General features: G+C 40.5%; 1 protein-coding gene across 1 annotated transcript; it reads right to left on the bottom strand.

The window, feature by feature from the left end:
* Positions 1-1,531: 1,531 nt before the first annotated feature.
* On the bottom strand, positions 1,532-13,284 carry UPB1 (beta-ureidopropionase 1). The gene is made up of 10 exons (XM_053470403.1): positions 13,079-13,284; positions 12,772-12,943; positions 11,271-11,358; positions 8,817-8,911; positions 8,156-8,317; positions 7,559-7,728; positions 3,925-4,006; positions 3,792-3,834; positions 2,925-3,079; positions 1,532-1,768 (listed from the first exon to the last, which is right to left on the bottom strand). Exons 1-10 carry the CDS (start codon positions 13,177-13,179, stop codon positions 1,685-1,687), a joined length of 1,152 nt encoding a protein of 383 aa, XP_053326378.1. The 5' UTR covers positions 13,180-13,284; the 3' UTR covers positions 1,532-1,684.
* Between the last annotated feature and the right edge of the window lie 684 nt (positions 13,285-13,968).

Below are 13,968 nucleotides of genomic sequence, written 5' to 3'. Positions count from 1 at the left end.
CACGAAGGAGAACACAGCACAGAAACAAAGCTCTGTAGGTGGCACTGTAGTTCTGAGCATTTGCTCATTAGCAGATAACCTTCCCTGCAGGCCTGTGTCCTTGAAGCTTTTTTTTGAGATGAAGTAACATTTAGTTTATTTGCTTGTTTTGTGTTCATAGGTTGCTGACCAATAAGCTGTTGTAAGAACACCCTAGACCAGTATTTATCGGTAAATATCTTGATAAAGAATCCAACATATATATATACAATCCCTTCCTTATGACTACTGACAACTCCAAAATATTCCTCCAAATCCAATTTTTATTGTGCCCTCTCCAGAACTCACCATTCTCATTTCGTTACTCTGCAGTATGCGTTTAGGTCAGTTATCTTTTTGGCCAATCCACTAAACAAATGCAAGAATATTGCCTTGTGGTAAAAAGTAGAATGTCAAGCCTTAAGGTAGAACTCAAGGGGGATAAAATGTGTTAATAGTGTGTATATATATATATTTGTGTGTGTGTGTGTATATATGTATATATATATATGTATATATATACCGGATATATACATTCTAGTTTTGGAAGAATATTATGTTTTCATGCAGCTGCATATTTGTTTGTGTTCTAGCTCTTTTGTGTTGGTCTAATCTACTAGGCAAACCCCCTGACTCTATCATATTGCCGTTGTAAACAATGGCTCAGTCTAAGTCACTAAGCCGGACTCTCTAATGAGTCTACGGAGGAAATGATTTCTTTGTGCCAGTGGGACTTCGCAGGCATCGCCATAAAGAATTATCTCAGTGTGACTGGCAGCAATGGTCTGCAGATTAAGGATGTGTATTGGAGCAGAATGGAATAAAACCAAGTTTTATTCAAAGATAACCAACATTCCCGTGTATCGCACTGTTTCTATGGGGAAACAAACCTCATAAGCATTGCTATAAACCATTACCTCAGTGTGGAATTTGGAACGTAACCAAAATATAACATGCCTGTCTAAATTTGTGATCCGCCAATAATGTTTTTTGGAAAAAATTACATTAATGTATACAACACTATTTAAAACTCAAAGAAAAATATTTTTTTAGCGACTTCTACTTTTTATTAAGCTTAAAGCATGTTGCATATAAGACTTTTCTCATAGGTCCTTCAGATGTCATTAACCTGTTCTTGGCCGTGTGCAGATCCTTTTTTTTACCTATCATTTGTATTTGTGAACTTTTTCACTTACATACAAAAAGAACTTAATAAATGGAACTATGCATCCGTATGGATGTTGGGGGTGTAAAAGACAAAGCTGAGGCAAAGACATTTGTTTTTGCACCTTAATTATTATTAAAAAAAAATGCATTTATATCTTTTTTTTACATACCAATTGTCTTTACAAAGAAAATGGGTATATATCATTTATCAATGAATGTCAATACATAAACCAAACCCTGATGTAGGATGCAAGCCGAAACCATCAGGTGGACCAATGATTGCTACTGAATGTGAGGATTATATATACTTGTATAGGTATTACTACACCAAAAGCTGGTAGCAGACTAATATTGAACGCTTTATATACGGATCTACCATAACCTGCTGTTTGGCAAATGGCAGTTCTGCTACACAGAAATGTCTCCACACTATCTCTTGGTCCGGAGTATGAAAGACAAGTGTCACAGTTGCTACTTAAAAATGTGTTCCTTCTTTTCATTACTCTCGCACAATGTTAGGCTGGAAATCTGGGCTGGTGGCCTGGGTCAGCTCATCTGCATACATCTCATAACGTCCAGTCATCTGCACAAGGAAGGAATTAATAGATTAATGGATAAAATACTTGCTTGAAATAATAACTTTTGTCTTTTAACAAAATACTAGAATGCCAAATAACCTTTGGGATTCTATTCCAGGTGCTGTGAACTACAATTCCAATGGTGCACAGCCAGGCATTTAGGAACCACGTTCCACAAACAACAGTTGTAATGTGGAATTGGGTGACAGTAGTAAGTTTATGCTAAAGAAAGTTGTGTATATCGGTACATTTGTGAGCAAATACATGATCATACTATTACAAAGAAGTACAATACAATACTTAAATCTGTCAATCAAATGGCCAGAACAGACATTAAGTCATCCATTTAATCAATCACTGTTGGCTATAATGTATTTGTGTTCTGTTTCCGTCAATCACTGTAAAGGTTAATGAGTTATTCCAAAAGATACTTGTATGCCACATTCTATGTGCGGTATGTCAGTCCTCATAAACCATGTAAATTTGTTAGCAGCAGTACACTAGATAGGTTGTAAAATGCCCGAACAGTTACACTGACAAGCAAAATACACAAGTCATAGATAGTTTTAACAAATTCATTTATTGTGTGGTGGTGTCAGCTGCCATTTTTGATTATGTGACCAAAATAAACTTTTTTTTTGCTCATGCTTTGTAATTTTGGTTATAGTATCTTTTATGGGAATAAACAAAAATGCTATGAACATTCAGTAACATATTTTGAGTACACCCCACAAGCAAAAATGGCATAGCATGTGAGGGATCATTTTGGCTATTAAAATCTCCTTTTAAACATAAACATGGTTTATGTTTAAAAGGAGATTTTAATAGCCAAAATGATCCCTCACATGCTATGCCATTTTTAAATGGTAAGGTTTTTTTTATTTCCTATTTTTTTAAAAAAAAAATTCCTGCTGATCACCTGCAGGAGGGAACTCACCACTCGCAGGTTCTGTAGATGCTGAAAGGCATTTTACCAGCAATGCTGGCCTTTTCTGATGGGGGACAACCAGGCTTTCTTACCATATATGTTGCTTTAAATTTTACACACATGTGTTTCTTCTAACAAGCTAATTATGTTAAATATGAACCTTAAATATGAACATAACCAAGTCATAGAGCTAGTAGTATGATCTCATGCAGCCTGCTTCCACAGGAACGTACCTTGAAGTTCCATTTGTCGTTGGTTTGTCTACAAAGGTTCAGGTCCAGCTCAGCCACTAGCAGCCCATCATTCACCCTGCTTAGCCCTGGGGTTCGACTCCCATCAGGAGCAGACACATAACTAGAGCCATAAAAATGGCCAAAGTCATGATGGGCTGAAAGTAGAGAATGAAATCTGTGAGGCTGGATCCTCATTTATATAGTACATCAATACAAAGCATCACACCTGTTCACATGTAGTGGAAGGCACAGGTCTTTCCATGGTAGATGGTAGTTAAAGCGCATGGGTTAGTTCCTCAAATTGTAATTAAAGTTGGGGAGCTCAAGGACAAAAATGGTGGTCATACACTTAAGAAGCAACAAAGAGCTGTAAAAAGACTTACATTAAAGGTGGAAAAGACTTACGTTAAAGGTGGAAAAGTCACGTAAACGTAAGTAAGAGGAATACATGGAACATCAAAATGCACCATTTTCAAGCAACATGGGATTTGCACACATTGATTTAAATAGGAACATATTTTATCAACAACAATTTTGCACTCCAGCGGGTAAACTGGCTGGGTCAGTGTATTAGTATCCAAGTTAGGTACTTAAAAACATGACCATGAGTCAAGTACAGCTTATTTGCACATCACACTACAGTTCATTGTTGACGGAGCAGTTAATATTTTCTCTGACCTTACTGAGTGCCCAATGACTTACATTTTGAACTTCTACCTTTTCTAACTGTAGAAAATTAATACACTTGGGAAAACGCACTATAATCTAAAACCACCCCAGCTCATCGGTTGTTTTTAGCTAGTCCTTAATGGTATTGGGTTGATTAAGCTTGTAGGTAATCTACTTGTTCTTCCTTGTTCAACATACCTTTATTGCCATCTCCAGAGGTAAACTCATTTTCAAAGTGCTCCTGAAAAAAAAAAGTTGTATGATCTAAGCATAAACATTATATGAATTACAAAAACAGACAGGTCAGTATGTCCAGTAACAGTTCACTCACAGTTCCCACACGATTGATGGCACAGGTAAAACAATGATTGGCAATAGCAGCATTCCTGGCTTCTATGGGCCAAAGTGACTCACTGCAAGAGAATCAACAGGTCATGAATTACAAATGAGAGATGAGCATGAGTTCAAGAAGAGCTTTTAAAAAAACAAACAAAAAGAAAAACGAGAGATCACGAGAACTTTTACTTGTAGATGGTGGTTCAATGATAACAAATAAATGCTGGTATACAAAAGTATATATATATATATATATATATAAAAAACAAAAAAACTGTCTGCGCTTCTTACCCTAATAAAGTTGGCAACAAATATATAAACATAATATAAATGAGAGGTTTTGGTTATATGAATTGGCCAAAGCATAATTAAGCTCACCCGCCACGTCAAGGCACACTCTCAATAGGGTGAGACCTACTCTCATCTCCTACATAGTGGGCACACAAAGCAGTTTATACTGCTACCAAAACCTTATTAATGTGTTGGGGGAGGTGCAATTAAACCTCCTCCCTATTAACCCCTGGACAGCAAGCTGCAACCAGACTGATGAGGAGCCAACAACCTCAAATATGTGCAAACAGGGAAAAGAAAAGAATGTCGGTGCGCTAAGCTAGTCACAGGCTCAAATAATACAAATGTATAATACGAGGCCTACCAAACAGGTGTAAGCATGCTGCAAGAAACAGTGTATTGGCTGTACAATGTATACAAAAAACAAAAAAAAAAAAAAAAAAAAAAAAAAAACTGTCTGCGCTTCTTACCCTAATAAAGTTGGCAACAAATATATAAACATAATATAAATGAGAGGTTTTGGTTATATGAATTGGCCAAAGCATAATTAAGCTCACCCGCCACGTCAAGGCACACTCTCAATAGGGTGAGACCTACTCTCATCTCCTACATAGTGGGCACACAAAGCAGTTTATACTGCTACCAAAACCTTATTAATGTGTTGGGGGAGGTGCAATTAAACCTCCTCCCTATTAACCCCTGGACAGCAAGCTGCAACCAGACTGATGAGGAGCCAACAACCTCAAATATGTGCAAACAGGGAAAAGAAAAGAATGTCGGTGCGCTAAGCTAGTCACAGGCTCAAATAATACAAATGTATAATACGAGGCCTACCAAACAGGTGTAAGCATGCTGCAAGAAACAGTGTATTGGCTGTACAATGTATACAAAAAACAAAAAAACTGTCTGCGCTTCTTACCCTAATAAAGTTGGCAACAAATATATAAACATAATATAAATGAGAGGTTTTGGTTATATGAATTGGCCAAAGCATAATTAAGCTCACCCGCCACGTCAAGGCACACTCTCAATAGGGTGAGACCTACTCTCATCTCCTACATAGTGGGCACACAAAGCAGTTTATACTGCTACCAAAACCTTATTAATGTGTTGGGGGAGGTGCAATTAAACCTCCTCCCTATTAACCCCTGGACAGCAAGCTGCAACCAGACTGATGAGGAGCCAACAACCTCAAATATGTGCAAACAGGGAAAAGAAAAGAATGTCGGTGCGCTAAGCTAGTCACAGGCTCAAATAATACAAATGTATAATACGAGGCCTACCAAACAGGTGTAAGCATGCTGCAAGAAACAGTGTATTGGCTGTACAATGTATACAAAAAACAAAAAAAAAAAAAAAAAAAAAAAAAAAAAAAAAAAAAGAGTGTGCCTTGACGTGGCGGGTGAGCTTAATTATGCTTTGGCCAATTCATATAACCAAAACCTCTCATTTATATTATGTTTATATATTTGTTGCCAACTTTATTAGGGTAAGAAGCGCAGACAGTTTTTTTGTTTTTTGTATACATTGTACAGCCAATACACTGTTTCTTGCAGCATGCTTACACCTGTTTGGTAGGCCTCGTATTATACATTTGTATTATTTGAGCCTGTGACTAGCTTAGCGCACCGACATTCTTTTCTTTTCCCTGTTTGCACATATTTGAGGTTGTTGGCTCCTCATCAGTCTGGTTGCAGCTTGCTGTCCAGGGGTTAATAGGGAGGAGGTTTAATTGCACCTCCCCCAACACATTAATAAGGTTTTGGTAGCAGTATAAACTGCTTTGTGTGCCCACTATGTAGGAGATGAGAGTAGGTCTCACCCTATTGAGAGTGTGCCTTGACGTGGCGGGTGAGCTTAATTATGCTTTGGCCAATTCATATAACCAAAACCTCTCATTTATATTATGTTTATATATTTGTTGCCAACTTTATTAGGGTAAGAAGCGCAGACAGTTTTTTTGTTTTTTGTATACATTGTACAGCCAATACACTGTTTCTTGCAGCATGCTTACACCTGTTTGGTAGGCCTCGTATTATACATTTGTATTATTTGAGCCTGTGACTAGCTTAGCGCACCGACATTCTTTTCTTTTCCCTGTTTGCACATATTTGAGGTTGTTGGCTCCTCATCAGTCTGGTTGCAGCTTGCTGTCCAGGGGTTAATAGGGAGGAGGTTTAATTGCACCTCCCCCAACACATTAATAAGGTTTTGGTAGCAGTATAAACTGCTTTGTGTGCCCACTATGTAGGAGATGAGAGTAGGTCTCACCCTATTGAGAGTGTGCCTTGACGTGGCGGGTGAGCTTAATTATGCTTTGGCCAATTCATATAACCAAAACCTCTCATTTATATTATGTTTATATATTTGTTGCCAACTTTATTAGGGTAAGAAGCGCAGACAGTTTTTTTGTTTTTTGTATACATTGTACAGCCAATACACTGTTTCTTGCAGCATGCTTACACCTGTTTGGTAGGCCTCGTATTATACATTTGTATTATTTGAGCCTGTGACTAGCTTAGCGCACCGACATTCTTTTCTTTTCCCTGTTTGCATATATATATATATATATATATATATATATATATATATATATATATATATATATATATATGTGTGTGTGTGTGTGTCTTAAAATAACATGTACTTTTTCTCTCTCTAGCACATTCGTCTCTCTCCCTATCTTTCTTTTCTCCTGCTCTCTCCCCCTATCTTTCTTATCACTCTCTTCATTCTTCTCTATTTGTATTCCCTCTAGCACAACACTATTCAGCAGGCCCCTATCCCCATACAACAGTGTGTAGCAGCTCCACTCCGCACACAACACTGTCCAGCAGTCACTCCCCCACCCGGCACAGAACACAGGTCCTCTGGTAGGTCCTCTCTCTTTGCACATAAAACCCATATTTATATATAGCCTTGTCACTGTGGGAAATGTTAGCCACGCAGGACTGGGCTTAAAGAAAAGTGCTCTATGATTGGACCTTTTATGTATGTATGCCTTACTAGTATGACCAATGCTCTGGCTGACCTGTTGTTTGCATTGAGGGGCTTTTGGATCATATCGTATTATGTACAGGGAGGGAGGATCTGAAAACGCAGGCTGTTACAAGTTGTCTTTTCTAGGTGACCAATCTTATTCAGATCTTAACTAGACTCTCTTTATCAATTTGGAGTTTGATATAAGGTCCTTCACTCCTTCTTTAAAATTAAAAAAATAACTGTTTTTGTTATTTGGTGTATATATTGTCCTGGAGACTCTGTAAATTGTTAAATAGGATAATCCCAATAATAACAGTTTGACCCAGGAATGCGGAACACCTCTGGAGCTCCATTACCTAAGCCCTCCGATGGTAGCTGAAGGATTGAAAATAATCTCTGCTCCGTTCATGCTGTACATGAACCAATTCAGGGGATGGTGCCGCCCATAGCAGATATTTACGGCAATCTTCCCAAATGCTGTCTGGAATACTCGGTGTCCTGTGTTTCCCTCCATGTAATAACTGGACTGTAGTGCAGGCACCAAAAATGAGAGGTTATTTTAATTCACATTTTACTTTTATTTTCCAACCCACAAGTTCATGATATGTCTGAATTATCGTCATAAAAAGCATTTAAGTTGATATTTTGGATGTTCACCAGCATACATGAAATCAGCAGCTTGTGGCAGAGCCAGCATTTAATCAAGAAGGTTTCTTACCCATCATTGCATAGTCTATCTTATAATAATGCGATATAACACAATGGGGAGTAATAATCATGCACATCCTGAGACTACAAAGTTAAGATACCTGTGTGTTGTAGTTAACAGTCCTTTATAAAGTGTCTAGCCCACCACTATGAAAGCCAGTCCAAGCATGAAGCCCCATAATCCAGACATCAACCCAAAAACCTAAATGATAAGACATTGTCTTGGGAAAGTCCAGGTTACTCACCTCGTTAAAGTCACCCACCCTTGGGATGTGGTTCTTTCTGCTTTTTCCCAGAACAGCTCCCGTGTTTGATATAACGACAGCCGTGTTCCACAGAGTATCCCCATGTAACTCATCTCTTTCCAAGATCGGAGATATGATGACCATGTTGTACTTTTTTGCTAACTGCAAATGCATGATGTTGAACAACAATGCGCTTAGCTCAGGTAATATGAGCACAGGAATCCGTGTGTCCATGCTGGAATTACATACTCCTTCACCACATGCTATGTAGTATGTACTGCATTGTAAGTCTTTACATACAACAGTCTAGATTCAACAAGATTATTGAAACAGGCAGATTTTATTTTAGACTTGCTCTTACTGTAGTTGTAATCAGCCCTTGCATGTACAGAAATTTTAAGTACATCCATATTGTGTACCAGGTAACCCTGTCTTAGGGATGGTTTAAGTAAATGTACTAATTCAAGATAAGAACATTTAATTCTGAAAGAGACTGCTGGGTTCTTTCAGGTGTATCACATTTTTGTAGACCGATGCTGCTAATCATACAAGTGGAAGACCTGGAATTGTGACAGCTTACCCACCCAACAGATGGTCAAGCACCAACATCAACAGAAATGAAAATGTAAAAAAGTGTGAATGCCCTGGGTAGTGCTCTTACCTCCTGGCAGAATTTGGTGGTCATTCCATTCTCTGCAGATTCAGCAAACTCTGTCCATGGAAGTTTCTCCCTCGTACAGAAAGCGAAGGGCATTGCTGGAGAGATAGTCAGAAGAAGGTGGATAGGACAACCTTTCATGTAACTGAAGGGATGACCAAGTGACTCGTATGTGTAAAGGAAAGCAGCGGCTTTTTTAGGGTGCAGACTTCATGAATAGGGAAAGTGGGGCAAAGATGGTATATACAATGGATAAAAGCAGGTAGTGAGTGTACCCGAGTACAGTAATGGGGCAATATGAGTTAACACAGGGCTCGACAAATCCTGATAATTTTGTCCTGGCGCCTAGGTGTTTGTGAGCCAAACCTATAATTGGGTTTAGGATCCAGATCCCCCGCGGCGTTGCAGGGGACTTGGATCCTCCTTTTCAGCAGCAGCAGGCGTCTGTGCGATGCAGACAACCTCGCTGCTGCCGGCGGCTCCACCCACCCTCCTCACTGAACGGGGCTGGCCCCGCCCACGAAGGTCACTGAGTCGCACTGGCCAGCTGACTCAATTCTATTTCGGATCAACGGGGACGGCTTCTTAAAACACCCCTGTCGATTCGAAATAGAAGTGAGTCAGCCGGCGCCGCTCAATAAGCTTTGTGGGCGGTGCCAGCCCCGTTTAGTGAGGAGGATGGGTGGAGCCACCGGCAGCAGCAGCGGGAATCCAACAGAGTGCACATCCGGGTCAGGTAAGTGAAAGTAACTGGGGGATGCTTGGCAGTGGGAGGCTGGGACAAAGATGCCTATGGGAGACTGGAGGCAAAGGCAAACTCTGTCCCCAGTTTCCTATAGACATCTTTGTCACTAAATAGATTCCCATAATCTCATGTTTAGTGGCAAAGATGCCTATGGGAGACTGGGGGCAAAGACAAACTCTGTCCCCAGTTTCCCGTAGGCATCTTTGTCACGAAGCATGGGACCATGGGAAGCTATTAGTGACAAAGATGCCTATGGAAACTGGGGACAGAGTTAATTAATGGGTATGCACTGGTGCTATTTAGTGTGAGCAAAGTGCTGGGGCAAAGTGTGAGTGCTGGGGCAAAGTGCTGGGGCAAAGTGCTGGGGCAAAGTGAGGGCTAGGGTAAAGTGTGAGACTGTGAGTGCTGGGGCAAAGTGTGAGTGTAGGGCAAAAAAAAGTCCTGGCCCCTAACTTTTTTAGCTGGCTCCTAAATTTAAAAAAATTTGTCAAGCCCTGAGTTAACACAAGTAATAAAAGTGAGTGAAATGAGACACTCCATCCTGACAAACTTCTAAAATAAATATGGAGAGATGGAGCAATACAGAGGGCAGCAAAATGAAAAAGTAATATTGTGTTGGTATGAGAAGACATTTTTGTTATCTCTGTTTAGTTAGTAAGGCTATAGTTTGATGCTTTGCATTGTGTACATTCATACGCACGTAACAGATACACTTTCCTGCAGTTTATAGAGTTAACAGTTAATGTAATTGTGAAAGGGACACTCCAGCCACCATATGCACTTTAATGGAGATGCTAGAGGAGAGATCCCTTTAAATTTGCATGGTGCCCTCTTGCTATCCAGCAAAATACCATACATCTCATCACACGTTACTGCCAGTTAACTACTGCTCAGACTTGCCAAACGCTTCAGGTAGGGGGTCCAATTAAACAGGTAGGGGGTCCAATGGGAGCTATTTCATGACTCCTGCATGCAGAGCATGAAGAATAACAGGAGCTGCCGATCTGCAGCTTCTACCTATGATTTTTCTTTTTCCATGTTCAATGAAAGCATCTGAAAATACTTACAAACTAAAAGTTCCTTCGTAAGCATTCATTGTCCACTGGAGAGTCCCTTTCATCTATTTTACACTACACAAAAAAAAGGCAAATAGATGTCCCTTGCCTTGAACCTGCCTGTCCTTGACAAGAGGCACAGGCTGTTACAGCTTGTTACACATTTACCTGCCTGACCAGGCTCAGTCCTGTCTATATGTAACATATTACTGCAGATCATTTATCTGAGGAATTCTTAGACAGTCTAAATCCCTCTAGACTGTAAGCTCGTTTGAGCAGGGCCCTCCTCACCTGTTGTCTCTGTTAGTCAATTTTTTATGTTACATACTACTTGTTATGCCCTGTCTACCCATTGTACAGCGCTACGGAGTTTGATGGCGCTATATAAAACAATAAATAATAATAATCATTTCTAAGTGAGTAACGTAAATGAAAAGAGATTTGTATTTTGCCTCCCCCCGCCCCCCCCAAGCTGGTAGGCTTTCAGGAGACATGTTTCAGAGGAAAAACGGCCCCTTTAATATATTCTCTGAGGGGGTGATTGGGGAATGACATAGGTTACTAGGGGTCTTACTGAAGGGGTAGGAATCTGGGAGAAGTGTGTATACCAGTTTATGTAATGTGAACTATTGGGATATAAAGTTAAGAAATACTTACTCCAAGCTTCCTGGAAACACACAATATTAACGCCATTCATGGCCGCTACCTCCACAATGTCAGCAATGCGCCTGTGCAAGGCGGTGACCTGTGGAGAGAAATGAAAAATGCAATGTATGGTCAGTGTAATGTCCTGTTACTTATACACATGTACACGGCACGGGCGCAGCACTGTCTTTAGTATACAGCAAGCTGGCCCGTTACCTGGATAATGCGCCGTGCTGTACTTCCAGCCTCAGCGAGAAGAACGGCCGGCTGCTCCACCAGGCATTTTCCATTAATGTATGCAGCCCTTCATTTGTGTTACATCAGTGTTAAGTACCAGTTGTTCCGGTGATGTGTGTTGCTTTACACTACACACTGCTCATCAATTTGTAACAGAGTCCCATGACCTAGGTTCTCCAAAATGAAATGGGGTTTTATGCTAGGCCATGACCTAAGTGCTATCCCCTAAGGGGAGACTGTACATAAAGAACGGTGATGTGATATGAGGAGTATTGACACATGGTGTCGGGGGTGGACTGTATCTTCCAAGTCTAACTATCTCGCACAGAAATTGACACACTAGGACAGTACTAAGTCCCACACGGTGAGCCAGGAGTTGAGGTAAAGTGACCAGAGAGTTGATGCAGCTCCGCAGTGTACATTATCCATACATATAGGTGCCTGCATACAGTAAGCGGGAGATTCTAGATTGCGTTCTTACTCCTGCAAATTATTTGTTTATTATTAAGAATATACAGATTTTCATGAAACTGTACTATACAATTTGGAGCACTGGTTCATAAAAAATGAGCCATATAGGAGGCTACGTAGAGAAATGCCGCTACTTATAGGTCTCATTAGCCTAGTTTGGCTTCTGTGAATGTTTATACAGGTGTCTGAATGTGTTATATACATGAAAACAAAGAGGCACAATTGCAAAATAAAAATGGAGAAATTGTCACTGTGTAATGCACAACTTTTCACCAATACACTGTGTTAGCTTCCCAATTTATAGGTAAATCACTCGAATGATTTCAGCCTTACTAAGACTGACAGAACAGGGATAACCATAAAACTACAAATGCGGCCGCCAGAATGCTTGCTACATAGTCACAGAATGCTATACACGTGTGGCCTTCTGTCAAAACACTGATGACTGCGAGTGCATGCGCCTGTAAACTTCTGAGCTCCCTTCATTCAAGGCTCCTAGTTTCAAAACATACTTGTGGTCACATTGTGTCTTAGAGGTTCACACAACAGGTGTTACCAGGGACAAAGTGACAGATTTCTAGTGTAGTAACCTAAACTAAATGCAATGCAATGTTGTGACTTTTTTAATGGCGTTTGTAAGAAAACATATCACTACTTTTTGTGTTGATTCAGACACAAAATTCCTAAATCAATCATCTGTATTAATGCATATGTAAAGCTTTATGCACAGGCTCGTACGTAAGGCATTCACGTCTAAACGTCTTCATCCTAAAACACATGCACAACAACCTTATAAATCGCTCACCTGTTCCAGTACTGGTTTGGTGGTTGGCAACTGGATTTTATTCTGGATCAGTCCTACTCGGACCATACGAGGCCGTCGGAGTTGTTCTGCCGCTGCTTCAAAGATGTACCCCTTCAACTCAAAGTTCCTCTGAACGGCTGTTTGCGTAACATGATCTGGGATAGCCAGGTTCCTAGGAAAGAAAAGGGGGACATAACATCATTATAGGAGTCCAGTTCCAAACAATGTCTACACTCATGTACAAAGTAAAATAATTATCGGACTGAATTATAAGGCTTTGTGTAGGGTAACAAACAATATATCTCACCTGAGCTCTTTCCCATATAAAAGCCTCCATACTTCTCTGAGCTCCTCTGCCGGGATGTGCTCCTGCAGGACCTGCTCCAAAGACACCAGCTCTCCAGACATGGTAACTTCTTTGAGCGTCAGACCCGAGGCCTGAGATCCATAAAGTCAGAGGCGTTACCAAAGAGATACGCCTTTTCCCCGAGAGCTGCAACCCCCTGAAATGACATTGCCCTTTGGAGCATGTACAGGGGAGGCACTGAAATAGATGCATGCAGAAAGGCCAAGGGGAGGAGGTAATATTAGTAGGAGGCTGAGCTAACCCACACAAGCATATGTTTGTGTGGAATTCCAGTTGTAACATGTTGACATCAGTTAAAGGGACAGTCCGATGATCCATGCGTAAGAATCCCCCTATGCATTTGCAAGAGGGGGGGAGGCATTACAGTGCATATGATGGCTGGAGTGTCTCTGGAAAAGGGAATACATGTGATGATGTCATATGTGCGCTTACATGTCAAAAGAATTTCCCTTGTCAGACATTAGACTTATACTTGTTTGATTTTATAACTGTTGTATTACTGCAGTGTAACAATAATATCTACAACTAAGAAGTGATTCATGCTGCAAATGGAATAGTATTTTTAGTAGAATGCATCGAGTGTATAACACTGATGCGGCTGCGCTAAATATGTGGTTGAGACATAGCCTCTTAGGGATATTTTACATTAGAGGTACCAGATCAGGGCCAGATGGCCCACCGGGATACCGGGAAATTTCCCGGTGGGCTGGCCTGTCTGTGGCGCCTAGTGAAATTAAAGGGGCCAGCGAAGAGCTGATGCACAGCCATTGGGCGGAGCGGCCCCTTTAATTTCATAAACGTCGGCCTCCACCCGCTGCCGCCACCAGACA

The sequence above is a fragment of the Spea bombifrons genome, chromosome 1 (assembly GCF_027358695.1).
Source record: "Spea bombifrons isolate aSpeBom1 chromosome 1, aSpeBom1.2.pri, whole genome shotgun sequence".
NCBI classification, from domain to species: Eukaryota; Metazoa; Chordata; class Amphibia; order Anura; family Pelobatidae; genus Spea; species Spea bombifrons.
Note: the sequence above shows the minus strand (reverse complement) of the source record. Positions and strands in the feature narration are given on the sequence as shown.

Bases quoted from the DNA above. Each gene is read 5' to 3' on its own strand.
- UPB1 (XM_053470403.1), bottom strand. From the start codon at position 13,179: ATGTCTGGAGAGCTGGTGTCTTTGGAGCAGGTCCTGCAGGAGCACATC. The intron at 4,007-7,558 runs GTAATGGAGCTC...ATTCTCTTGCAG, and splicing joins GCTACCATCGGAGGGCTTAG to TGAGTCACTTTGGCCCATAG. The intron at 3,080-3,791 runs GTATGTTGAACA...CTCTACTTTCAG, and splicing joins CTCTGGAGATGGCAATAAAG to CCCATCATGACTTTGGCCAT.